The sequence below is a fragment of the Jatropha curcas genome, chromosome 3 (genome assembly GCF_041381405.1).
Source record: "Jatropha curcas cultivar XTBG-Jc1 chromosome 3, XTBG_Jcur_1.0, whole genome shotgun sequence".
Lineage (NCBI taxonomy): Eukaryota > Viridiplantae > Streptophyta > Magnoliopsida > Malpighiales > Euphorbiaceae > Jatropha > Jatropha curcas.
The window spans coordinates 4,014,954-4,039,088 of NC_143153.1; the positions used below are offsets into that span (position 1 = coordinate 4,014,954).

General features: G+C 31.7%; 4 protein-coding genes and 1 long non-coding RNA gene across 6 annotated transcripts; 3 read left to right on the plus strand and 2 right to left on the minus strand.

Moving 5' to 3' along the window:
* Positions 1–868: 868 nt before the first annotated feature.
* On the minus strand, positions 869–3,342 carry LOC105644502 (O-Glycosyl hydrolases family 17 protein). The gene is made up of 3 exons (XM_012229882.4): positions 2,961–3,342; positions 1,563–2,864; positions 869–1,246 (listed from the first exon to the last, which is right to left on the minus strand). Exons 1-3 carry the CDS (start codon positions 3,028–3,030, stop codon positions 1,209–1,211), a joined length of 1,410 nt encoding a protein of 469 aa, XP_012085272.1. The 5' UTR covers positions 3,031–3,342; the 3' UTR covers positions 869–1,208.
* Positions 3,343–6,983: 3,641 nt separating this feature from the next.
* On the plus strand, positions 6,984–10,303 carry LOC149497368 (uncharacterized). Its single transcript, XR_016320220.1, has 2 exons — positions 6,984–7,405; positions 10,056–10,303. It is a non-coding gene; the product is annotated as an uncharacterized LOC149497368 (long non-coding RNA).
* Positions 10,304–12,885: 2,582 nt separating this feature from the next.
* On the minus strand, positions 12,886–16,521 carry LOC149497369 (uncharacterized). 2 transcript variants are annotated; one of them, XM_089719390.1, is made up of 4 exons: positions 16,383–16,521; positions 15,445–15,504; positions 14,962–15,098; positions 12,886–14,149 (listed from the first exon to the last, which is right to left on the minus strand). In XM_089719390.1, exons 2-4 carry the CDS (start codon positions 15,485–15,487, stop codon positions 13,343–13,345), a joined length of 987 nt encoding a protein of 328 aa, XP_089575516.1. In that variant the 5' UTR covers positions 15,488–15,504; positions 16,383–16,521; the 3' UTR covers positions 12,886–13,342. The 2 variants fall into 2 exon arrangements, with proteins under 2 accessions (XP_089575516.1, XP_089575517.1); XM_089719391.1 differs by having other exon boundaries at positions 16,302–16,458.
* A 62-nt stretch (positions 16,522–16,583) lies between these two features.
* On the plus strand, positions 16,584–18,321 carry LOC105644471 (Tetratricopeptide repeat (TPR)-like superfamily protein). Its single transcript, XM_089719389.1, has one exon. It carries the CDS (start codon positions 16,715–16,717, stop codon positions 17,870–17,872), a length of 1,158 nt encoding a protein of 385 aa, XP_089575515.1. The 5' UTR covers positions 16,584–16,714; the 3' UTR covers positions 17,873–18,321.
* A 2,090-nt stretch (positions 18,322–20,411) lies between these two features.
* LOC105644461 (peptidyl-prolyl cis-trans isomerase FKBP15-1) lies at positions 20,412–23,305 on the plus strand. The gene is made up of 6 exons (XM_012229821.4): positions 20,412–20,575; positions 20,685–20,734; positions 21,350–21,412; positions 22,053–22,143; positions 22,318–22,422; positions 22,894–23,305. The coding sequence occupies exons 1-6, from the start codon at positions 20,512–20,514 to the stop codon at positions 22,980–22,982; spliced, it is 462 nt and encodes a 153-aa protein (XP_012085211.1). The 5' UTR covers positions 20,412–20,511; the 3' UTR covers positions 22,983–23,305.
* The last annotated feature ends 830 nt before the right edge of the window (positions 23,306–24,135 follow it).

Sequence of the window (24,135 nt, forward strand, 5' to 3'; positions counted from 1 at the left end):
AATTAAATTAAAACCAGATGATAAAAATCAACATCAAACCATGGTCAACAGTTATTTATTTCAAACTGTAATTGAAATCACATATTTACGGTTGGTTCCTGCTCTTCATTTTTTTTAAAACCATAATAAGCGGTTTTGGTTTTTGGTTTATAACTGATAATTTCAGTTTCAAATAATAAAAAAAATATTTTAAGATTTTTTATTAAACTGATTTAATCTTTTCTAATAGTACTATTTATTTATCATTATTTCTGTTACTTATTTAAGCTACAAATTTTAAAAAGTTTGAAAATGATTATTTAACTGGATTCTAGATCGGTGATTTTAAAATGATTAATTAACTGCAGGCTATGTATGTGGCAAGAGCTTTCGGATCCAATCCCTACTAAACACATTTAGAAAGGGATGAAAAGTCTAAACCGTGATTAAGCTTCGAACCAGATTAAGCGATCTTTGATAATAATTCCGGATGCCGAAAAAAAAAAAAAAAAAAAAAAACACGTTGCTACGATTCAACTCATAAAACAGTTAAACTAACCGCTCCCTTCCATTTCTGGGGTTGTTCCGAGGCTTTTTGGATTTGAGTTTGTTAAATATTCTCCTCTTACTCTTAAATGACATCTTTACTTTTTATTCTGGCTTTGAAAGCCATGTGGGAAGCTTTTTCTCTTGAAAGCCATTTGTACAGTCCAACAATAACTGGGTGCCAAACACGTCCGTTTCTTTTGTGTTGACACGGCAGAATCTAGGAACACGAATATATACTCCAGACAACAAAAGCTTTAAGCATTAAGCTTCTCGCATGGAGGACCACTTAGGTGCTCAAAAATAAAAATAAAAAAATAAAAAACAGTCGTTGGAACTTCGATTCATAAAGAAAATAATACTACTAAATTACTAACAACTTGCAATTATAAGAATCTCCAACAACATTATAGCCGTTACAATCAAATGGAACTTTTTCAATGAAAAAGTTTAAATAAGTCTAACAAAATAAACACCTCACACCTGGGAGAGAAGTGATTTAGGCACCCATTTTTTTTCTCCTCTTTGGGAAAAAGGGCAATGCCTAAAAGAATTAATTACTACCTTATTTAAATAATTCGCAAGCATCTAAAAATACAATGCAATGTAAAAACTAAAAAGGGGCTCCCCAATCACTTCACTTCCTACTTCATCTCTGTGTTCTTCACATGGTTAATGCCGCCTTAAAGACTCACACTTGGGAACTTACAGTGTCCAAAACCTGTTCAGAAAATAACAGAAAGCATAATTAGTAGTGGAAGGCATTGCCCATTGTTTCAGGATTCATTATTCTATATAAATTAAAAGTTAAATTCATTTCCGTTAAACTAATGTTAGTAGTAAAATGGATATTTTCAAGCCTTTTTCGGAGTAAAAACTAATATCGATGCGGAGTTCATGATTTGTTTGGAATGTAAACCTAATGTAATTTCGCAATTCATAACTTTACAGAAATAACTCACATGTTGCATTCAACTTAATGCTTAACGTTTAACTGTTAATCATTATTAATTGGCAGCTAGCTATTAATTACTTACTTGGATCCTTGGTAGTCTGAGTTGCGAGGCCGTTGAAATAGCAAGTGGCGCCCGCCTGCCTCATCTGAGCCCAAAACGAACTAAACGCGTAGCTAGCGTGCCAAACCACAGAATCCGGTTTAAAACACTTCTTACCCGGTTGGATTGGGTCACAAGTTTTATTCCCCTGCGAGCAAGCATATCCTAACGCATCGCCCAAGGCAGTCCTGTTTGCTCCTTTAGCCACCACGCACCATATCTTCCCTGTATACGGCGCATTATTTATTGGTGCCGGTAACGGCTTTGTATACTCGGATTCAGTCTTCTCGCCGCTTAGATCGATATCGTACACTTTCGACCCATTTGGGTATAGCAACCCAAAATGCCGCTCCGTGCCTGGACCCGGTTTTTGATTCTCATTGTACATTGCGAAGATGAAAGAAGGTATTACTGATCCTGGTCGGGCTGGAGTGCCAATGGCGGGTTTGGCGGTAAGCCTCTTTACCACGTTCCGGTTGTAAGTGGCAGCATTGTAAATATTGGCTCCGATTTGATCGATATCTCCATTATTAGGCCAACCCGTTTCGGCGATAAAAATCCTGATATCCGGGTACCCGAGTCGTTTCATGGCAAAGATTACAGCATCAATCATTTGGTCAAAGAGGTTGGTGTAGGTCAATTTGGTGACTGGGTCAGTCACTGTTATATTTGTGGCCTTGAAAAGAGCATAATCGAGATTGATATCTACCGGATTATCGGCCCAAGCGAAATAAGGGTAGACATCAAGGAAGAAGAACGATTTGGTCCGGTTCAAAAACTGCAACATCGGCCTCATGATCGGATCCGCAATATCAGACCGAAACGTCCCGTTTGAGGGTGGAAATGAAGATTCTAAGACATTCAATGCCGATGGAGTACCAACTTTAACCTTATGGATTTTATAGGCTCTCAAAGAACACTTGATTCGACGCATGGCCGGTACAAGATTGAACCATGTTCCGACATCCGGGTTAGTAAGAATTTCGTTACCAACAAGGAGATATCGGATTTTCACATCAGGTAAAAATCGGACGACATTGTTTTTGACCCAATGATCTGAGAAATGTTGGCTTTTGGAGACATTGGGAATGAGTTCGTTAGGTAACATGATTGAGACTTGGATATCGGTATTTTTAAGGGCAGTAAGGATTTCCTGGTCAGCACTGTAGATTTTGACGCGTTTGGCTTTTAGAGATTTGATGAGCTCCACCGTATGCGGCGGCGGCGGCAGGTTGTTTCCCAGTGTACCCCAGTTTATTCCTATCTTGTTCGAGATCTCTGAGCCTGCAAGTAACAAAACGAAATATCAAACACCCAAAAAAAAAAAAAAAAACAAAACAAAACAAAACTTCATTTGTCATTAAAAGAAAAAGAACTCACTGCAAGTGGAAAATAGGAGTGCAAAAACGAAGAGAGGAAAAAAACCCATCCCCATTGTTGCTCTCTGCATTTAGCTTGTTTGAGTGTAATACTTGTGTCAGCTTAAGAAACGAACTGAGTGACTGGTAATTAGGTGAGTTTGGTTTGGAAGGTGAGAGAATTGATGTGTTATAAAATGGGAAGATTGGTTTTTTTTCCTTTAGGAAATCAAATAATTTAAGGGTTCTTTGTGCTTTTAGCTTTTTGAAAAGATAAAAGAAAGAAGAAAAGGATAGATTGATACGCAGATAGAATAAAAGCAGAGAGGAGATGAAGCGATATATAAACAAAAGTCGAAAACTTTTGCTTGGTTTCCAGGAAGGGGAGGGGAGAGGAGGAGAGCGTGAAAAGCGAGACGTGGTGCTTGAGATAAAGGTCTTTGTCAACAATGCCAAAGTAGCCGTTTGATTAGTGTGGGCCCGTAGCTGGTCTGGCTCGCCGTACTGTTCTTTTAGTGTATGCTTCCAGCTGAAGAAATTTATTACTTCTTCTGTCCAAATTTTTAGTCCGTAGTTTTACAAAATTATTTAGCTCCAAAGATATTATGAAATTTTTATTATATATTTTTACAAAATTTAGAGTGTTAATTAATTTTCTTAATTCATGTGCCATGATTAAAAAAACAGATATTTAGGGAGTAAAAAAATATTCATTTCGTCTCATTTTGGTTGTGTGGTTTGATAAAATACACATATTAAAAATTTAGTCAACAAAAATTATTTAGTCATTTTTTTATCTCTAATTCATTAAGATATTAATAAAAGTTCTTCATTTAATAAATAATCATAAATATTATAATGAGAAAAATAATTATTTATATATACAAATTTAAAAATCTTGCAAACATTTTGGAAAATTCAAAAAAAAGAATAACAAGCAAACAAAATGGGACAAAGAGAATAATTAATATTTAGTGAAAACAAGATAAATAAATATTGTATCTGTTCCATAATACTTATCACATTTGAGAAAATAGTTTGTTTCAAAATACTTGTTACATTTATGGTTTTAAGAAGTAATAAATCTTTTTTTTTTATATGTTTAACCTTTGTATATGACCAATAATTATCACTACAATTTAATTATTTTTTTAGATAATTAATATTAAATTAAGGATAATATAATCAATTTACTCAATAATTTATCATAACTTAGATAAATTTAATGGTTTTTTTAAGGGATCTAAAATTTGAAATATGGCAAGTATTATAGAACAAAGATAACATATATTACTCTAATCAGGATTAATATTTTGGAGCACAAAACAATACTTCCTCCATTCCAATTTAATAGCGACAAATAAACATTTTACTTTTTTTCATTTAAGTGCTCATTTAGAATTTTGAGAGTGCATTGATTTTTTTTTTTTCAATTTTATCCATATTTTTTAGGTATTTTGTAATAAAATTAATAAGAAATTTTTAATTTTAAGAAAATGGCAATTTAGTCATTCTACTATATTTTTTTATAGAAAATCAATATAATCAAATCATTTCTTAATCTTTACAAAAACAACAAATGTTGCAATTAAAGTGAAACGGATGAAGTAAAATTAATTGAGTTAATACTTTGACTCTAATTAAAAATCTAAATGTTGGTTTAATAGTTGCTCAAAGAAAGCCATTATTGATTTGTTTGTTTCCAATTAGGAGGAGGTGGGTTTTTAAATCATAACTTCATGATTTTTAGTTCACATAAGACGATATATTAATTCAAGTTCTTATGATTAATGGCCTTGTGATAGATCAACAAATCATCATCTTTCCCTACTCGAATCAAAATGATTAGCTTTTCTTTTCTTTTTTTCAGAAACCTTTTGTTTTGGTACTTTAAAATTGTAATTTTAATTTATTGATTAATTCTATTTAATGATGAATTACTAAGTTTTTAAATAGTTTAATAATTTTGGAATTTCTTTATTTATTTAGTGCTTAAGTTTAAATAAAGTTTGAATAATTAATATGTAGTTCCTTTTTTTAGAAAAAATTTATTTTTTGCCAAATATCATTTAAATGTAGTTTGATTGTTTTTCACTAATTATATGAAAATGGAGAATTTTTTTTCTTATCCTCTAAACATAAAGGGAATTATAAGTAAAATGATTTTAGATAATATGAATGTGATACTTCAAGGTAAGTAATAGCACCAAACAAGAAAAGGAAAAAAAAAAAAAAAAAGCTTAAAATGTTCAATTTTTTTATGTCGTATATTAGTTTAATTACTAGTCCCTTTAAAAAAAACAAAAAAAAAATTTCAATTTTTCAACATTTTACAAATATTAGGAAAAAATTTCGCAGTAGTCGTTATTAATGCATTGAATCAAACTTGCTACAAAATTATTAGTTCATTGACTAATATATAAGGCTAATATTGCTTTTTTTAAAAAAATATATATAATTAACTTGATAATAATTATGAATCTGAATTTATAATTTCACAAGTTTAAAAATAATTTAACGAGTGTTATTTAGTCAAGTTCATCAATTAACCCAAACGTTAAAACGACAGTACTCTATTGTTAACATAACAAGTCAAATGAAGATAATTGATAACTGACTTTAATAGCATAAATTAATATCATTAACATTTGTCGTCTATAAAACATGTCTAGAAGTCAATTAAATATTGCTCCCTCCATCCATATAATCTCATTTTCCTTTTTTTTTTTTTTTATCGTGAAATATAGTTCTATTTCCTATTTTAAAATATCATTTATTATTTAAAATTTTAATATACCCTTATTTATGTATATCAATACTGCCAATTATATATATCATTTAATATTATAGCGGGATATTTTAGAAAAACAAAGGTTTAATAAACAAATATAGTTTAGCTATGTTATTTTTTTTTTTGTCAAAAATATATTAATTCATTTTTCTTAATTTGTGTAAAAATCAAACTAGACATATATATAGGACGAATGAGTAATTAATAAATAAATTAAAGTAAATTTCTAGAGTCAATTAAGTGTAGTTTGGGTGATTTTTACATCTTGTAGAAGACATGAGACTCGAGTTCGAATCCTCTGTACTATAAAAATTATAATAATTTGGTGGAATATTATCGAAAAAGAGAACCATAATATTATCTCGGTCTATTAGAACATTTAAAAATATTAAAAAAAAATGTTAATTGGGTGTGGTTTTCTCATTTATGTGAAAAGTAGAAGGTATAGAGTTTGAATTCTCTCAACCACAAGTGTTTTTACCAATTTTATGAGTCTAGAGGAGGAGCACCCTCATTGTATTGTTTACCATAGCTCACAGTATTATTTGGCTCTATAGGATCTTCTAATAAATAAATAAAATATTAGAAAAAAGTTTTTAAAAGAAAAATATTATAAAAAAAGTTTCTAGAAACGGAATATAAGAAGCTACGATTGTCTATTAAAATATGCACCTACAAGAAACTGTATACCAATAAGCGACTAGAAGTTGAGAGACAAGAAGCATCCCGTTCTGGAACTTTGCGTAAAGAGACGTGCGCTCTCCGGTTTGATATTTGTATTATACCAAAATAAAATAAAATAATAAAGAAAAAACAAAAAAGGAAAAATCATCAAATTGGAAGATGATCTATATTCTAATCCTTTAGACGTAGATCTTCAAACGGAAGGAAGTCACACATTCACAAGGTAAGGATGCTTATCCGTTAAGCTACTCAATTATTTTTGTACTTTGTGTTGGAAATATACATTGACTCGTGTTTTGGAAATAGATTGTGGTTATGGTATTTTGGATTAATATTTTTATTCTAACTTTATCAATAAAGTTAAGGATTTAAAATTTATAATTACTATACTCTGATCAATTTTATTTATAAAATTAAAGATTAAAAATAAATTACTATTGTACTATTCTCTATATGCGCCCTTGAAACGACCCGAAAATTTAATTTCGTAGAATTTTCATTTAAAAACTAAATTTTTATTTCAACCAATGAGATTATACCAGCTAGTATTTTATTATTGCTAAGCTGGACCCATTAACCAATTTGATTTTTCGAAAACCAAGCGAAAAACTCGAAAACCAAGCAAATTGAGCCGAATCATTGAATTAGACCAAACCGGTTCGAATCGAACCGGAATGGTCTAGAAGCCCCAAGATTTTTTTTTTTTTTTCTCTCTTTCTTTTCTTTTTTTTTTTTTCTTTTCTTTCTTTTCTTTTCTTTTTTTTCCTTCTTCTTCCTTGCGCCAGCAGGTAGCGCGCGACCTCCTCTCCCCCTTTCCTCTCTTCGTTTCCGGCCACCACGCGAGGAAAGCAAGGCGGCGCTCAACTCCATTCACGCCACCAATCGCGTCTCTCGCTTTCTTCGCGCCGAACGGCCTTGCAGTGGCGTAGCTCGAAGCTGCCTCCTTCGGCAACTCCCTCTCCTCCGGCCTTCCAGCGACTGCTATCAACAAGGTGAGCCGATCATGACTTCCTAACCTCCTCTCTTGGATTTTCTTGTGTCAATAGATAATTAACTGTGGGATTTAGGGAAATTCCTGGAAGAAATTTTGTTAAGGTGTCAAAAATTAAAATTTGGGATTTCATTAGATAATGGCATGATTTGTGTAGAGTGAAGAGGAATTTGAAATTTTCATGGAAATATTAAGCAAATTAGTGCCGAAATTGCTTGATCCCGGACTGCCGCCTCCCTCGCCACCCTGTACGGCGGCGATGCCGGCGGCCAGCGGTTGTTTCGGTCACCGGAGCATGGGTATGGCAGAATGTTGACCTTTTTATGTAGATTACGAATATACAGTTAGTTTTGCAACCCGAATTCAATTGACCTTCAAATAATTATTCGACGCAAATTTAGAAATTCGATGTTATAGCTGAAAAACTGTAGAAGTTTAGATTTAGTGACCTTAGCAAATTTATGTGGATTAATTATCAAAGTAGGTACAATAAAATAATAAGATTTAAATTATTTAGATAGGATTATATATAAGTAGAGTTAATTAAATAACAAGAAATAAGATTATGGGAATAGTCTATATATAAATAGAATATTTTTACTCTTCTATAAATAATTAAATTTGATTAGTCTGTGGTATTTGCGGTAGCCGGATATGTTTAATTAATTGGTTTAGAACTTTAGAAATTTTAAGTGCTAATTAGATATTTACTCTTTGAATAGGAGTCAAGGATTTAATAGTTTTTAAATAATTGGCGGAAATGGGGTGTATGAACTAATTTAGTGTTTAAGCCCAATGAATTACAGTTAAATAGCTTTTTATCGTTGGGATTGATTTAGAAGATAAATATTTATATTGTTGAAGATTCTTAGAAGCTGGTATACCTGATGAAATTAAAAGGTAGATAATTATACTTGTGTGCGACATTACCAATGAAATTTGAATAGGAGTGGAATTCTAGCAAATGACGAAATGCAAATAGTGGATGAATTTTATAATAATCAAGATGTTTTAGTTTCTATGAAGTTAATACTAATAAGGGTTAATATTATTAAGTAATACGTATTTGAATGTTAAATAAGGATTATTAGTGTAATTTGTTTTATATATGATATTGTTAATTGGATGATATGAGTTGCTTAGAATATAATATGTAAATTTGGGTAAAGTGTGACCTGTTGTTCTTATAAGCAGCAACTAAGGTAAAGCTAGTGCCATTGTATATAAGTTAATATGTTAATGAATGGTTTGATTGTAGACCTTGCCATAATGAGAAATTATATTTCTATGCCAAGACAAAGGAAATTCATAAAGCCTATGTTTAGGAGTGAATCAAGTTACTTAGTAGATATATATGCTTTGAATTTATACTTAGGTTAGCATTGATTTTTAGTGGCTAGTTTAGAATTTAACTTATCAATGCAAGTTTTATTTATAAAGTGTACATTTATTTGATAATTAGTTAGAGAACAGTTAATAATATTGTTGGAATATGCCTGAGGTTATTATAATTTGTAAATTAATTGGTGTATGTTGATATGGTTGTTGGAAAGGAGGATGGGAATATAGTTGACTGATTGCCCGACGGATGGGCTATGTGCATTGATTGATATACATATATATATGCTAAAATTGTGATCTTTGAGCAGGTAGATAGTCCAATTTTTAGGGAGATGCTGTCGAAATTTCGACAGAACTTAGACTAGTTTTAATTAACAATATACTTAATAAGTTTATTTAGATAGATTCTATAATTTGTTACATAATAAATAAAGTACTCTAAGTAATTATTTATTGTCATTATTATTCATTTAAGCATTCCATTATTCATTTATTTATTTTCATTATTATTGTTTATTATTATTATTATTATTTATTTTATTATTGTTGTTTATTGTTAACACTATTTACTTATTTATTTACATTTGAATTTGGATGTCTAATTGTGCATTGCATTACGATGTTTAATTGACTAATATGCTTGCATTTAATTGCAATACTTGATTAATTGTGTTGTGATATTGCTGTGCTTTGTTTGTGTGGAGTTGGGATGAAGTGGGTCACCATGGGTTTGTGAGGACGGTTGGACCGTCGGCCGGGTAAATGGGAGATCGGCGCCCTCGTGTGTACCTACCGTTGTGGTTTGTATGATATGGAAAACCATAGGTTGGCTTCTTTATTGGGCGCACCTGATAATCTAGATTTGATTGCAGCCCGTAGGGTGGCCTCCTGTTGTGAGCGCCTGATGATCTAGATTTGATGGAGACGACCGGGTTGCCTCCTGTTGGTATGTAAAAGAAAAGAGAGAATGGAAAAACAATGAGAGGGCTGGTCAAGTGAGGATTAGACCGGTCGGCCAGTATGGGGGATCGGCTCCCCGGGTGCACACGTTATGAGAGGATGGGCCATGTGGGAGGACGGCTCATCGGGGGTTTCGGTGACGCCACAGACCAATTTCCACGTGATGTGATTATATGAAGATGTTAATAATTGTGAGTGCTGGTGATATGCTATTGGTGTGACTGGCTGTGTGAGCATATACCTAGTCGGATGACTAGGTTGATATATTTATACAATTGTGTGAATGCGTGTGTTGTGCAATAATTATTATTCATTAATAAACTCACATCTCTTTTGTTTAAATCTTTCAGGAAGTAGCTTTTTTTTAAATCCCAGCTATAACTCTGCTCTTCACTTTTTAGTATTGATCAATTAAATAGATAAATGTCCGAAGACTTATATGTATACATCCGTCAGTGAACTCCGCAGTTATAGAATATTTATACTTTTAAGTTGTGTATTATTATAGATGGAATAATTCCGTGAGCCTGTATTATAAATATAGTATATTGTAAGCAGAGAAATTTGTAAATGTTTAAAATTATATTGAGATAGCAAATTTGTAGTGTTTCAGGCTTACTACGGGCCTCGGGGCCTTAAGCTTACCTGGGCTCTAGTGCCGGTCCGGCCTGTGGAATCGGGTCGTGACAGCCCTGCAGTATTTAAAATCGAAAATAATCAGAATTCAATGTGCATTCGGATACAGGTGGTTATAAACCAGAAAAAAAAAAAAAAAAAAAAAAAAAAAAGAAGGAATCGGCACCATTGAAAGTGTATACTTCATTTGGATACTATTTTGTTCCAAATGATATAAGGAAAAAGTAATGTTAGGGATTCATACGTAATAGACAACTCAGTGATCGCATTCTTGACTTGTTTACAGAAAAATCAACTAAACCCTCAAGAATTGGGAAGTCAAAATGGTTTATTAAAGAGGCCATCCCCCTCCCTCCCACACATGCATGTACGCATATAGAAGTACATAAATTATTTGCCTAGATCGGGTTTATACTACATTTATGAACCAAATTAATTACAATAAAAATTTTTTAAAAAGTGTTTCGACTTTTTTTTTTTCAGTGTATTATCAAAAATACCTTCGTTTTATATAAAAAAAAAAATCTTATTTTCATTGGTTTGGTCCATAAATAGAGCCATGCACCCGATTTATATCAAATTTTTCCAAGAAGCACCTATCTAGGTCAAGCATATATTATATGAATAAACTTGCATATTCGAATGCATGTTTAACAGAGTAATATAATTGATAGTGAATGTATACTTTAATTTTTGGTAGAATCAAGAGATATAATTCTATTTGTATATTTAATACAATTGATTATAAAGTCACCGAAGTTATATAATACAATTGAATACTTCATTCGTTCCATATATATAGGTTCACCTTTTTTTTTTGTCTATCTCAAAATATAGTCTTATTTCTTTTTTTAAAAGATCACTTATTATCTAATTTTTTAATATATCCATATTTAGGCACCGTTTGTTTCCGTAAACATCTTATAAAAATATATATTTTTTCACAATTTTCCTTTGTTTGAGGCATTCAGGAAAATAAGTAAACAGAAAATATTTTTATGGTTAAAGGAAAATAAGTCACTTTTTAAGAAAAACAACTTTTTATTTTCGAGAGAGTTGAATATTTTTCGAATATTGACAAACCTTATAAATTCAAATTTTTTTAATTTATTAATCATCATAATTACTACCACCAGTTACCATTTATCATCGACCACCACCACCAGCCACCGATGACTTTCATAATTTATATTTTTTTATATTCTTTTCATATTTAATAATAAAATATTTAAATTATAAAATTTATATTATTATTAATATTTTTTATGTTATCAGGAGATAAAGACTTTAATATTTTTAACTAATTTTCAATATTATAACCAAACAATAAAAAATAAATAATTTGAAAAATATTTTTCAGCAAGTTATTTTATGGAAACAAGCGGAGCATTAATGTATATCTATATTCCCAATTGATGTCCATTACTATTTAATATTATAAAAGGATATTTTGGAAAAAAACTAAACAACAGATATAATTCGGCTATATTAATTAATTTTTCTTAATATATGTGAAAGCAGGTCCAAAGAAGTTTTTTTTTTGAGTGGAATGAATATATATTAATAATATTACATTCTACTACAACTCATCAAATCTAATATTAAATTTTAATGCTTTTCTACCATTGCATTGAAACCCAACGAACCAATCATGTATCGGAGAATCAGTAAGCAATAATACTTTTGTCAACATGCAATAATGCTTTTCTGAGCATGAAGACTTCTGCCAGATCCAAAATGTTGCAAGTAGCATTGATGGTGTTTTCTACTCATTGCACTGTCAAAAGCCAGCTTCAAAAACTATGGATATAATTTGGGGTCAATAATATTCGGGTTTGATTCAAAAATCGAATCAAATAGACTCGTTTCAGTTTGATTTATTAGCTTTTAAAAGATTCATCACTATGCAGTTTGAACAGTAATAACCATTCGATTTTCAGTTTCGTTTCGGTCTTACATATAGCAAACCGTATTAATTTTTTATGTAAAAATATGTGATTTGATTCGGAAATAATCAACACCAAATTCAAACTGCTAATATATAGTGTTCGATCCGGTTTCGATGCCTTGAAACTTCATTCTATTAGATCGAATTAAGACAACTCAATTCGCTTAAACTGAATGTTGACTCCAAGATATAGTTCAAAAGGAGTATGCAATTACTTGTTCAAAAACATGGAATAGGAGCATGTTTTTCTAAATATAAGAGAAATCTTTTATAACATTCCTTTCTTTCATTTTGCAGCAATAGATATGAAAATGATAGGCCAAATTTCCTCAAATTCTCAAATATTTGGATCGTATTTGGTAAAATTAGTCGTTTTAGTCTGTTTTGACTAGAGTAATGTTAGAAGTTGTTGAAAAATTAATGACTACCTAAATTCCCTTATTGGATAATTTACCTGGATTGAAAATATACGGGAAATACCCTCATCACAAAAAATACTTTTTTTAGTACTAAAATTTAAACTTGAATCTATAGTCCAAATACAAAATGCAGTTACCATTAGACTATGTCTTAGCGTATCATAAAAAAAAAAACCATTAAGACTATAACGAAATATAAATAATACACTAAGCGTAATAATATTACATTCCATTGGATTACAAAATTACCAAAATTACTCAAAGTGTCAACTGTTGTAACAAAGACTTATATGGATATGCATCCTTTGATAAAGCAATTAGCCATGATTTGCTTTGCACTTGAACACCATACCCAAGTGGTGAGAAACCTACAAATTACAACTGTTAGTCTTCTTGCAGATATTTACAAAGAAACCATTGATATGAATTTTCTTCAACAGCTATCAACTAAACTTTTCCATTTATCCTAGATTGGCAGCAGGAAAGATTTAACAAGTTATACGGTTCTTGCACATGTCAACATGAAAAATTTGCAGGTGAAAAGGCATCTTTACAAGTTGGCTATTATGATAATACTACAAAAAATAACAATTCAAGAAGTAGCTGCACCATTATGAAGCCCAGAAAAAGCTGCTTAATACCGATGCAATAGGTTTATTTTCTCTAAGACTCGATCCAATCTTTTCCCTTCCTCTTTCTTCCATGCTAGCATCCCCTTATGGCTTTCGAGAATAACTTCAAAAAACTCTTGTTCTAAAGCAGTGTATGGACGGTTATTTAGCTCTCTTTGCGCTTTAGATTGGTTTTCTAGCAGCTTATTCACTTGCTTGGCTGGCATTTCAATCTCTGGTCTTCTTTCCTCTATCTGCTTTCCCCTTCTATCCAATTCTGATTCTTTTTCCTTCTTTGTTGCCAAATCTAGCAGTTCTTTCTCAAAATTTTCAATTCTTTTTGCAATCACATTTCTTTCTGCCAACATAATTTCTTGTTGCTTCTTCATCATATTCTCTACCACCAACATCTCCGACCTCATGAATCTACAGTCAAAACCTTCCATCTCCAAAATCTTGATCACATTGCCTAGCGACTCCACATACTCTGGGGAGACGCTGTAGTCCATCAAAACTATGTTCCTTACCTCAAAAAGAAAAAGCCAGTAGTTGCAATATAAGGAATCATTTTGCATTGATTTGTCAATGAACTGTGAAGACACCTTCGGATTTTGTGGAAATACTCTAAAAATATGGGGATAACACTTCTCCATCCACTCTTTTACTGACATCTCTTCACTTCTTTGCCACGGTCCTAGCTCCAATTTGTTATCCTCCTTTAGCTTCATCAGATAGGCATGCACTTCCATGGGGTTCTCTGGATCTATTTGCACATGTGTTTTCTGCTTCTTAGCAGGTGGACTAGCTATTATTTCCTTTTCTTCCTTAACCTGCAGTAAATGTAAATATAAACCCTCACCACTCTTCTTACCAAGCTCATTAAGCAGAAAGGCAGTTTAAGGTATCAAATTAAAATTCTTGTTCCTATGAGGGATAGAAAGGCTGTATTTACCCATTTATCCATCCTAGCCCAACACAAATGTGCTGTGTTGGAATCTGTATCAACTATAATAATGAATCATCGGGACTACAAATTAGCTCTAGAGAATAGTAGTCACTAATTAACACAGGATAACTCATGTTGCTCAACTGGTTTATATGGAAGGCCTCTGTTATTAGTTCTTGTTGGAACTTAATGTCTAAACCAATTGGCCAGGTTCATTTCATAATGCAGAAGCAACATTATCACAAGGTGGTAAGCTTTTGCAGTTAGACAAGCATAGGATTAGCAAACTAGCAATCATTAAATTCATTCACTCATCTTCATTTTCATATGTAAATGTTTTTAGAAAGGTTAACACATTCCAATCCCAAGTGTGTATTCACTTAGGTCAATTAACATCCTAGGATATTTTTTTAAAGAGTTTTAAGGACCTATATCTTATTGTTCCTCTTCCCTTCCTTCCCCTTTCCCTAACCCCCAAAGAAAAATGTTACACAACCCCTAGTAAGCAAATAGCTTAGCAGACCAATTCAGTTTCACCTTAAGACAGGAATTCATTAGAAAGAAACAATCATTCCCATCTAATGGTGTCAGTGTATGCATGAAGACAACGAACACAAGGTAATTAGAATACAATTATAAATATCTTGGCAATCAGTAAATTCTTCGAAAAAGAAAAAAAGAAAAATCTAGTCTTACTTCATTAGGTTGGTTGGGAGCAACTGAAGGAATGTGAAGCGCATTGGCAGGTGTACTACTCCGCCCAGGATTTTCAGGAACATTTCCATTTGGAATGCTACGAAGTGGGAGCAAGAAAGAACTTCTTCCTGCAAAACCTATTTTATCTCATCAATGTTAAATCAATGACAAAATTATATGACCACTATGATAATTATAATAGTGGAAATACATTAATTGATTATCGTAAGAATAATATCATAAAAAAGACTAAGCATAAAAACAAGTGCTTTATGAACATAATATGAAATATTGTCTCAAGATCAAGTGAATAACATTATAAAGACAAATTTATGAGCATTAAAACAAGCTCTTTATAAGATCATATAACAAAATATTATCTAAAGACCAAGTGAACAATATGATAAAGAAAAGGAAAACAAATCAAATATATAGCAACGAATACATAATATTGCAGTAGGCAGAGTTGTATGTTGAATATACCATTGCAACGTCCACTAAGTTTGCGCCTTCTTATACTCACCATGGCAACATCCAATCCTCCTATAACAAGGCACCAAAGCCCTTAAATCAGAGATGGAAATCCACTTAAAACAGAGCTAAATTAAATCCATGGCAAAATGGATAAAAGGTTATAAACGAACAATAATTTTCATTTTTTTTTAGGAAAAAAGAGGTTTTGGAAAAAAACAAGAAATAAGAAACGTTAAGTACCACCTAACGAAATTAAAAACTCGTAGGCAAATAAAATAATCGCCGAAAAACATTATGAGCCAGAAAGCAGACAATCTCCCCTGAGAAATAACAACAGATAATCTGGTTAATCATGTGATTAACCAGTAAACACCCCACCCAGACAATATTCTATGCCCAACCTAAGTAGCCTATGAGAATAGACTCTATCCAAACGATTGACCATTTGCAAGCAATTAAAATAGTACTGCACAACTTTAGCGTCTGATATTACATTAACTTGTCCTACAAGCTTTTACGAGGGTGGAGATTCTCATACGCATCAAAGAATCATGAGGGAATCTTCAACTAAAATTTACATGAACAACACAAAAAAGAAAAAAAAGACAAAAAAAAAAAAAAAAAAAAAAAAAAAGAAAATGCGAAAAGGAAAATGCCAACCGCCAAGCTGCAAAATAATGCATGATACAAGCAAGAAAAATCAAAATAAGTAGTAACAGCAGATAATAAACCCGTTTATATTAAAGATCCAAAAACATAATTGTAGAAAGCGATCAGAGAAAATTAAAAGAAACCCAAACAAGGAGACCAGGGAAAAAAAATTTTTACTCGTATTATTTATCATTAAAAATAAAAATAAAAATCACCTTCGAAAAAACAGCAAGCAGCATGCGCCGTCTAAGAAGGCAACACATGCAAATATCAACAGAAAGTAATTTAGTTCAAACCTCAGAGAAGAAGGTGAATGCAATTGTGGCAGCGCAGATATCGAGGAGCATCGCTCCAGTATTGGGTGAGTGGGGAAGCAACAGCTTCAATTTGATTTGCTTTTGAAAGTGAAAGTGTTATCCAAATTCAAAATCTGATCACATCAGGGTTCCTTGTTTTCATGGCCCAACCTCCATGCTTGCCCAAGTTTTCGCTTAGCTTTGTAGACCCAAATCAAAGATTTACTCTTTGGGCCTTCATTCGCTAAAACTAGCCCATCAATATATTCTATGCGCTATAAACTATAAATCTTTTCTTCGTGCTCTGTTCCCCCTCGATCTTTCCCTTGATCATGTCTGTGACGCTAACCATATGCCGTCGTTTCTTCTCTACTCTCAAAAGCTCCAAACTTTATCCATTTTCACCTCTCTTTTCTTTCCAAATCACCAACCCACGATTATGTCTCTGTCTATTCTCCTCTTCAGCTGAAGATAGTGACCTTCCAATCCCTCTAATTAAAAGAACACGAACTCGAACACCGCTAGAAACCCAATTCGAAACGTGGACCCAAAACCTCAAACCCGGGTTCACTCCCTCCGATGTCCACGCTGCCCTCCGTGCACAATCAGACCCAGATCTTGCTCTCGACATCTTCCGCTGGACTGCCCAACAACGCAATTACAAGCACAATCATCTCACATATCTCACCATGATCAAAATCCTAATCGACGGTAGGCGATATCGCCATGTTGAAACTCTAGTAGAAGAGGTAATGGCCGGTGCTTGTGATGTGAGCGTCCCTCTCTACAATTCCATGATTCGTTTCTGTTGTGGCCGTAAGTTCTTGTTTAATCGCGCTTTTGATGTGTACAAGAAAATGTTGAAATCGAATGATTGTAAGCCTACACTTGAGACTTATGCAATGTTATTTAATTCGTTACTTAGGAGATTTAATAAGCAAAACGTTTGTTATGTCTATTTACATGCGGTTAGGTCTTTAATAAAGCAAATGAAAGCCTCTGGTGTTATACCAGACGCTTTTGTTTTGAATATGATTATTAAGGCCTATGCCAAATGTTTAGAAGTTGAGGAGGCAATTAGGGTTTTCCGTGAAATGGGATTGTATGGATGCGAACCAAACGTATATTCCTATAGCTATATAGTGAAGGGGTTTTGTGAGAAGGGAAGAGTAGGGCAGGGTTTAGGGTTTTATAAGGAAATGAAGGGGAAAGGATTGGTGCCTAGTGGAAGTACTTATATGACTTTGATTTGTAGTCTTGCTATGGAGAGAAGATTTGAGGATGCAATTGAGGTTGTTTTTGATATGTTGGGGAATTCAATGTCACCAGATTTGTTGACTTACAAGACTGTTTTGGAAGGATTGTGTAGGGAAGGGAAGAGTGATGAAGCTTTTGAGTTAATTGAGGAGTTCAGAAAGAGGGATGGATTGATGAGCCAAAAGACATACAATATTTTGTTGAATGCATTGCATATTATTAATCAAGAATAGATAATGTAGATTTTACACTCAGTTTGATGATCATATTCAACTGTTTGTTAACTCTAATTTCACCAGTTTCAAGATACTGTTACACCGAGCCGAATGTTTAGATGCTGTTAAATCAGATGCAAAAAGCCTGATTTAATCTTGGGATTATTGGTTTGGCTGATCTATTATTGATAATATGAAGGCTCAATGTGGGCTATATATTGTGTTCGGGGTATGCCAGAATTGCCGTTGCAGTTACTGGTTTTACATGGAGGCGGGTGGTGCAGTGGAGGAGAGGATAGACTGTCGGTTGCATCAAACTGTATTTCAGGAAGATTTAAGCGGAGCTTAATCATTGTTGTGGGAAAGAAACTTATATCATTCATGGATCGCATCATTGTTATGGGAAAGAACAATATATGAATGCTTCTTCTGATCCATTTATTTCATTTTCTTTGGGTTTCTTCGTATTGCTTCTTGACTGGTTAACTTATTGGAAAATAAACCTACCTAGACCTGGATCATGTTTTCACATATGGACCAAACAAATGAGATTAAGGATTTTCTAAAAAGAGTTTCGGCTTTATCATTTTTTTTTTTTTAAGTATATGATCAGAAATGTCTTTGTTAATCAAACTATTGAATTTCATTAGTTTGATCTATATGCAGGGATATTGACTGGGTCCAAGTAAGTATATTTTCAGTTGCATATACATTAAGTTCTTAGAGCACCTGATATTACGGTACTCGTTGAAGTGGTTTATTGTTCTATTCCTTGTAATGATGATTTATTCTTAGAGAGTTGCATATTTTCAAACTAGCATTTTAGCCAACTCTCAATGTATCTTGTTTGTTTGTACCTAGGATTCACCTATTCACCTAGTATTCTATCAGAAGTTTCTAAATAGAATAAGTATTGACCAACGAGACCCGAATTTTTAACTTTCTTCGTGTTTCAACTTTGTTATATTCCTTTTTTCAGAAAAACAAATTCATATATATATATATATATATATATATATATATAAGGTAGATAGATTTTTCCTTAGTGTTGCCAACTTAATGTCATGTGTAATGCCTTAATGATTTATCTTTATATTTATTAGAAAATAAATTAATTTATAATTGTTTGTTGATTGAATTAAATGTAATTGATTAATATAATATTAGAGAGTTAATAGTATATTAAGTAATAATTTATATAAATTTTAATGATATAAATAAATTATATAATTTATGAATTTTAATGATATGGCAGTTATTATTTTATATTAAAAATAAAAAATTATTTTTTATTAATTAATTTATGTTAAATATAATTGATTAATTATAGTGTTAGAGAATTAATGACATGATAAGTTGATGATTTATACAACTTTTAATTATTTAAAATAAATTATTTATTCATGAATTTTATAGTGAATTAATTATTTTTTATATTCATTTTAAAATAAATAAGATTAATGAATTTTACTACTTTTCATTTTATTTATTTTTTTATTTATCTCTATAAATTTTAATATTTTTAATCTATACTCTTGAACACATGAACACATGGTTATCTACTAACTTTTACTCTAATAATTAAAAATCATGGTTATATGTATATATTTTTTTACCATTGATATATCTTTATAATATTTTTTAACAACATAATAAAAGAAATTTCATTCAATAATCTATATATATATTCAATTTTACTTTATTTTACCTTTTTTTTTTTTTTTAACCGTGCATAGCAGCGGATGGCTAAACATGAGGGTAGATATAGTTAACAAGCATTTTATATATAGATATATTCCATAACTTTTGTTATATCTTCATTTTTCATCCATCATAAATTATTGTCATGAATGATATTTAAAATTTATTGTTTTACTTTTATTTTATATGTTTCTTTGTCAATAAATATAATGGTCAAACCATTATATTGTCATTAATTAAATCATTATGTAAATAAAATAAACACATAACCTTTAATTTGTTAATAAAATTTTATTTAATCGAATGTTTGATTAATTTCAAAAATAATTTAATATGAATTATTTAATTTTTATGGATACTAACATAAAAGTATATTAGGAAAAAAATGAAATTAATTAAATTTTCTTAATCAAACTACAGCACATTATGAGATGCATGAGTATTAATTTTCAAACTTAAATAAATATTTTGAAATAATTTGATGATGATTAAAATTTAAATATTAAAAATTATAAGATAAAAATAGCAATATACAATGAACTTTCAATATTTAATGATAAATAATTAATATGATTAGTTTTTTAAAAATTAAAATTATTTTAAATAATAATTAATTATTAAATTTAAAAATATGTGTTTAGTAGTTCAATCAAAATATAAAAAAATAATTAAGAATTAAAAAAAAATAGAATATTGGAAATTTCTAACTTCCTCTTTCTTTCGGAATTAATTTATAGATTTACAGATATGTCATATAGACATCCATGATTGATCCATTGAGATAGATACAGGTATATCAATATAGACACAGGGCTGGAGAGATTTAATGGGCTTGGCCTATGAAAACGGGGAGGCTTAGAGCCTGGAGTTATTCGAAATAATACAACAGAGTCTTCCTTCTACAAGGCTGTGCAGTGTCGTGTATACAGATAATCTCGCTCTTACCATCTGAGAAAATGAATGTCAGCTACGCTTCGAAGGCGGCCATAATTTTCTTCTTCCTGGCGCTATTTGCCTTGGGTAATTGTCTATTAATCGATAATGATTGATCTAATCTCTGGCTGAGGTGTGTTCATTTGGATCCACTATTATTGTTGTTAATGGGTTATTTTTGTATTTAATTTCTCAGTTTCAGCTAAGAAATCAGGCGATGTAACTGAGTTACAGATCGGCGTAAAGGTAACTCGCTCATTTTCCCTGTACCTATACATTTGCTACATTTATAGAATTTGAGTGCCCGAACGACCTAGTGTTACGGGTTTTGCTTTCTGATTTCGATTGCCAAATTTAATTTAATGTAGTGATTTAGCTGTGTCTGTTTTTAGTTTCCAAACCTCAAGTTTTAGGAGAAGAGGAAGATGGAAAAATGAATTTTGATTCTTTTTCTAGTCATCAATAAGGGGGGCCTGTCATTCTTGAGTGACTTTGATTTTCACCATTGTTTTATCTCTTGTACATTTTTTCTCAATACTGGTCTGAATGCTCGATTTTTGGAATTTATGGTAAATGCTTAACCTGAATGCTTATTGGACTTATTTGTAATATTAAGATTGATATGAATTTATGGCGAATGCTTAATGTAGTTTCTTGTATTTTCATGTATAAACAAATGTTTTTCGTTAGGATTTGGCTATTTGATTTTTAATTTATTGAGAACTGGCGTTGGTGTTTTGGTATTTTGGGCTACATTTGTTTTCGGCTTCACTTACTTGTTTCACAAAATTAAGAGAGTTCACTATATTTGTTGCGTTTCTTTTCTTACCTATATTTTGTTTCTCTTGTTTTCTGATACAGCATAAGCCCAAATCTTGTGAAATCCAGGCTCATAAGGGAGACAGAATCAAAGTACATTATCGAGTAAGTGTAATTGCAGCTTTGGCTGAATCATTAACTTTTCCGATGTATGTTATTGTTCTAAATGCTGAGAAAGCCTACTTGCAATGCTGAATATTCAATTTTCATACAAGCAGTGTAACACATGAAGTTAAACTTTACCACTGACCATTCCATGTCTGTATTATGTTTGCTAAAATTTTGGTTTTAGAAACTAAATGTGGTTTTCACTGTCTTATTTGGAATTGAAATATATTTGTCTCTGAGAATTTTGGTAGTCGGTGAAATACATGCTTGTAGAGTTGTTTGTAGAAGAAATAATTGATGCAATATCATTAAAGTAGCCTAATGGCATGTCTAAAGATTGTGATTTTAGTCCTAGAATTTATAAGCCTGTTATATGCCCTAAAGTTTCGGATTATCCTTTCTTTTTCCTTTTATCTATGAATTGTAATTGGTCATGGTCTCTTACAAATTATATAGATCCTGGGACCCCTGCCCCTAGGCTAAGATTGAAATGGATATGTAAACACTTCTTTTTTGTTTTTAATTTTCATATAACATACCCTCTTTATAATTCTTGTTCTTGCTCTAATTATGCTCAACACATCCATTATTTTTATTTATATTACAACACGAATTATATCTTTTTGTGTTTTTGCAGGGTAAACTCACAGATGGAACTGTTTTTGATTCAAGCTTTGAAAGGGGTGATCCAATTGAATTTGAGCTTGGTAGTGGACAAGTTATCAAAGGTTTGTAATGCACCAGCTAGTTATTACTTTTGTAAACTCTTATTTCTTTATACATGTACATGTACAATAATATTCATATAAGATTACAGTTAACAGTCCACTCCCCTGTTATATTCCCTTCAAATTGATGTCTTCAGAGACTCTTGACACTTAGAATCATACTCCATGTTGCAGGATGGGACCAAGGACTATTAGGAATGTGTGTAGGTGAGAAACGGAAGTTGAAAATACCGGCAAAACTTGGTTATGGGGAGCAGGGTTCCCCACCAAAGATTCCAGGTAATATGTTTTATTTAATATTTTCTAAACTTCCTTAGCAATCTAATCAGTATGTTGGAGGTTCCTTTATTATGTGATGATGAGTTGAGTCTTAATGGAAGGTGAAGCATGTAATCGTTAAATTTTGAAGAATGGATGTATTTGGTTCTACATAATGTAACTTTAATGCAGTGATGAGTGATCATTGAATTTGATGCTTGGGTTGGTGACTGATCATTACAACATTGGTTTGTCATATTATCACTTATATTTCAAGATGTAAGCCAATGAAACTTGTGTAGTTTTAAACAGTTATGCTTGCAGTTGTAGATGCTAAGGGTCCTGTATGCAACTTTACTATAAAGCTGGAATTAGTTGATATACCAAGCTCTGTTTTTCTTTGTTGACCCTTTTTTTTAATATACAATGCTGCATTTTACATCAGTAAAAACATTTGCGATAAAAGTAATATCCTTTGTTTGATAATTTCAGGTGGAGCGACACTGATATTTGACACTGAGCTTGTAGCAGTGAATGGAAAACCATCGAGTGGAGGGGAATCGAGTGACAGCGAGCTATAGTCATGAAGATAGAGCATGGTTCTTGTCCTTTTTACTTGTTACAGTTTTCGCTGGTCACTTTTGCTGGTCAGTAAAAAATTGTTTTAGATGCTAAAAAACCAGACAATAGTTGAATGTTGCATTTTGAGGTATCAGATGCTTCTTCTAGCAACATAAACTAGGCTGTTGTTTGTTTAATCAGAATCTTTATGGAGTTATGCTGTTGAGAATTGAAACAGTGCATTTAGCAATTTGTACTTGGTTGCCATCTTAAAAAATGCTAGGAGAAGATGCTGATACAACTGCCTGAACTTGAATAAATAAAGATTGATTATTATTATTTAGTCCCTACATATTAAAAGAAAAAATTACAAGTTATCACTCCTTTGTTTTTCAAAATTAATTAAATTGTCTTTCTATTTTGTTGTTCAATTAAATAGTTCTTCTGTTAAGGTTGCGATTTGTTTTTTTGTCAACTAAAGAATGTAAAGAAAAGACTTTTTAGTTCGACATTGCCCTTGAAGAAAAGAAATTAAAATTTTATTTTGAAATTTTATCTAATAATTAAATCTAAACATGTGTGTATATTATTATTATTATTATTAATGTGTTTTTTATTATGAATTAGGATTAGTGATATTTAGGATAAAAAAAAAAAAGGTTCAGAGTTGGGTTTGTTGATGGTATATACAAAAGAAGATTTTGTAATGTTTATGCAAGCATTTGCTCTCTTTATGGCTAAAGGGGTCCACTGGTTCTACGGTAGGTGCACGTGGAGGTAAACAGATAGTGTCTATTTTTGGCTAATTGTAGTTAGGGCCTTATGGTAAGTGTTCTCAAGCAAGTTAATCATCACTCAAACTCCAATCGTCTCATGAAAATACCCATTAAAAAAAAAAAAAAAAAAAAAAAGAAGAAGATAAGCACCATTATAAATCTCTAATTGTAATTTGTAAACCCAGTGTCAAATATTACCTGTAACAGAATCTTGGCACCACCGGCGAAGACAATCTTGGCCACCAGATTTTGAAGTCTCTTTTAGAGATTCAACAGCCACACGCACCTCTCGAATATAAATTTGATCCGATTAAGACAATCGCAGCCGTCCGATTATTATAATGTTCACTTCGAAATGTTGACATGCGTAACACCCAATCACGTACCGTTACCTTTA

Bases quoted from the DNA above. Each gene is read 5' to 3' on its own strand.
- LOC105644471 (XM_089719389.1), top strand. From the start codon at position 16,715: ATGTCTGTGACGCTAACCATATGCCGTCGTTTCTTCTCTACTCTCAAA.
- LOC105644502 (XM_012229882.4), bottom strand. From the start codon at position 3,030: ATGCAGAGAGCAACAATGGGGATGGGTTTTTTTCCTCTCTTCGTTTTT. The intron at 2,865-2,960 runs GTGAGTTCTTTT...TGTTACTTGCAG, and splicing joins ACTCCTATTTTCCACTTGCA to GCTCAGAGATCTCGAACAAG. The intron at 1,247-1,562 runs GTAAGTAATTAA...TTTTCTGAACAG, and splicing joins TCAGACTACCAAGGATCCAA to GTTTTGGACACTGTAAGTTC.
- LOC149497369 (XM_089719390.1), bottom strand. From the start codon at position 15,487: ATGGTGAGTATAAGAAGGCGCAAACTTAGTGGACGTTGCAATG. The intron at 15,099-15,444 runs GTATATTCAACA...GAGATAAAATAG, and splicing joins ACTTAGTGGACGTTGCAATG to GTTTTGCAGGAAGAAGTTCT. The intron at 14,150-14,961 runs GTAAGACTAGAT...CATTTACTGCAG, and splicing joins CTCCCAACCAACCTAATGAA to GTTAAGGAAGAAAAGGAAAT.
- LOC105644461 (XM_012229821.4), top strand. From the start codon at position 20,512: ATGAATGTCAGCTACGCTTCGAAGGCGGCCATAATTTTCTTCTTCCTG. The intron at 20,576-20,684 runs GTAATTGTCTAT...TTAATTTCTCAG, and splicing joins CCTGGCGCTATTTGCCTTGG to TTTCAGCTAAGAAATCAGGC. The intron at 20,735-21,349 runs GTAACTCGCTCA...TTTCTGATACAG, and splicing joins AGTTACAGATCGGCGTAAAG to CATAAGCCCAAATCTTGTGA.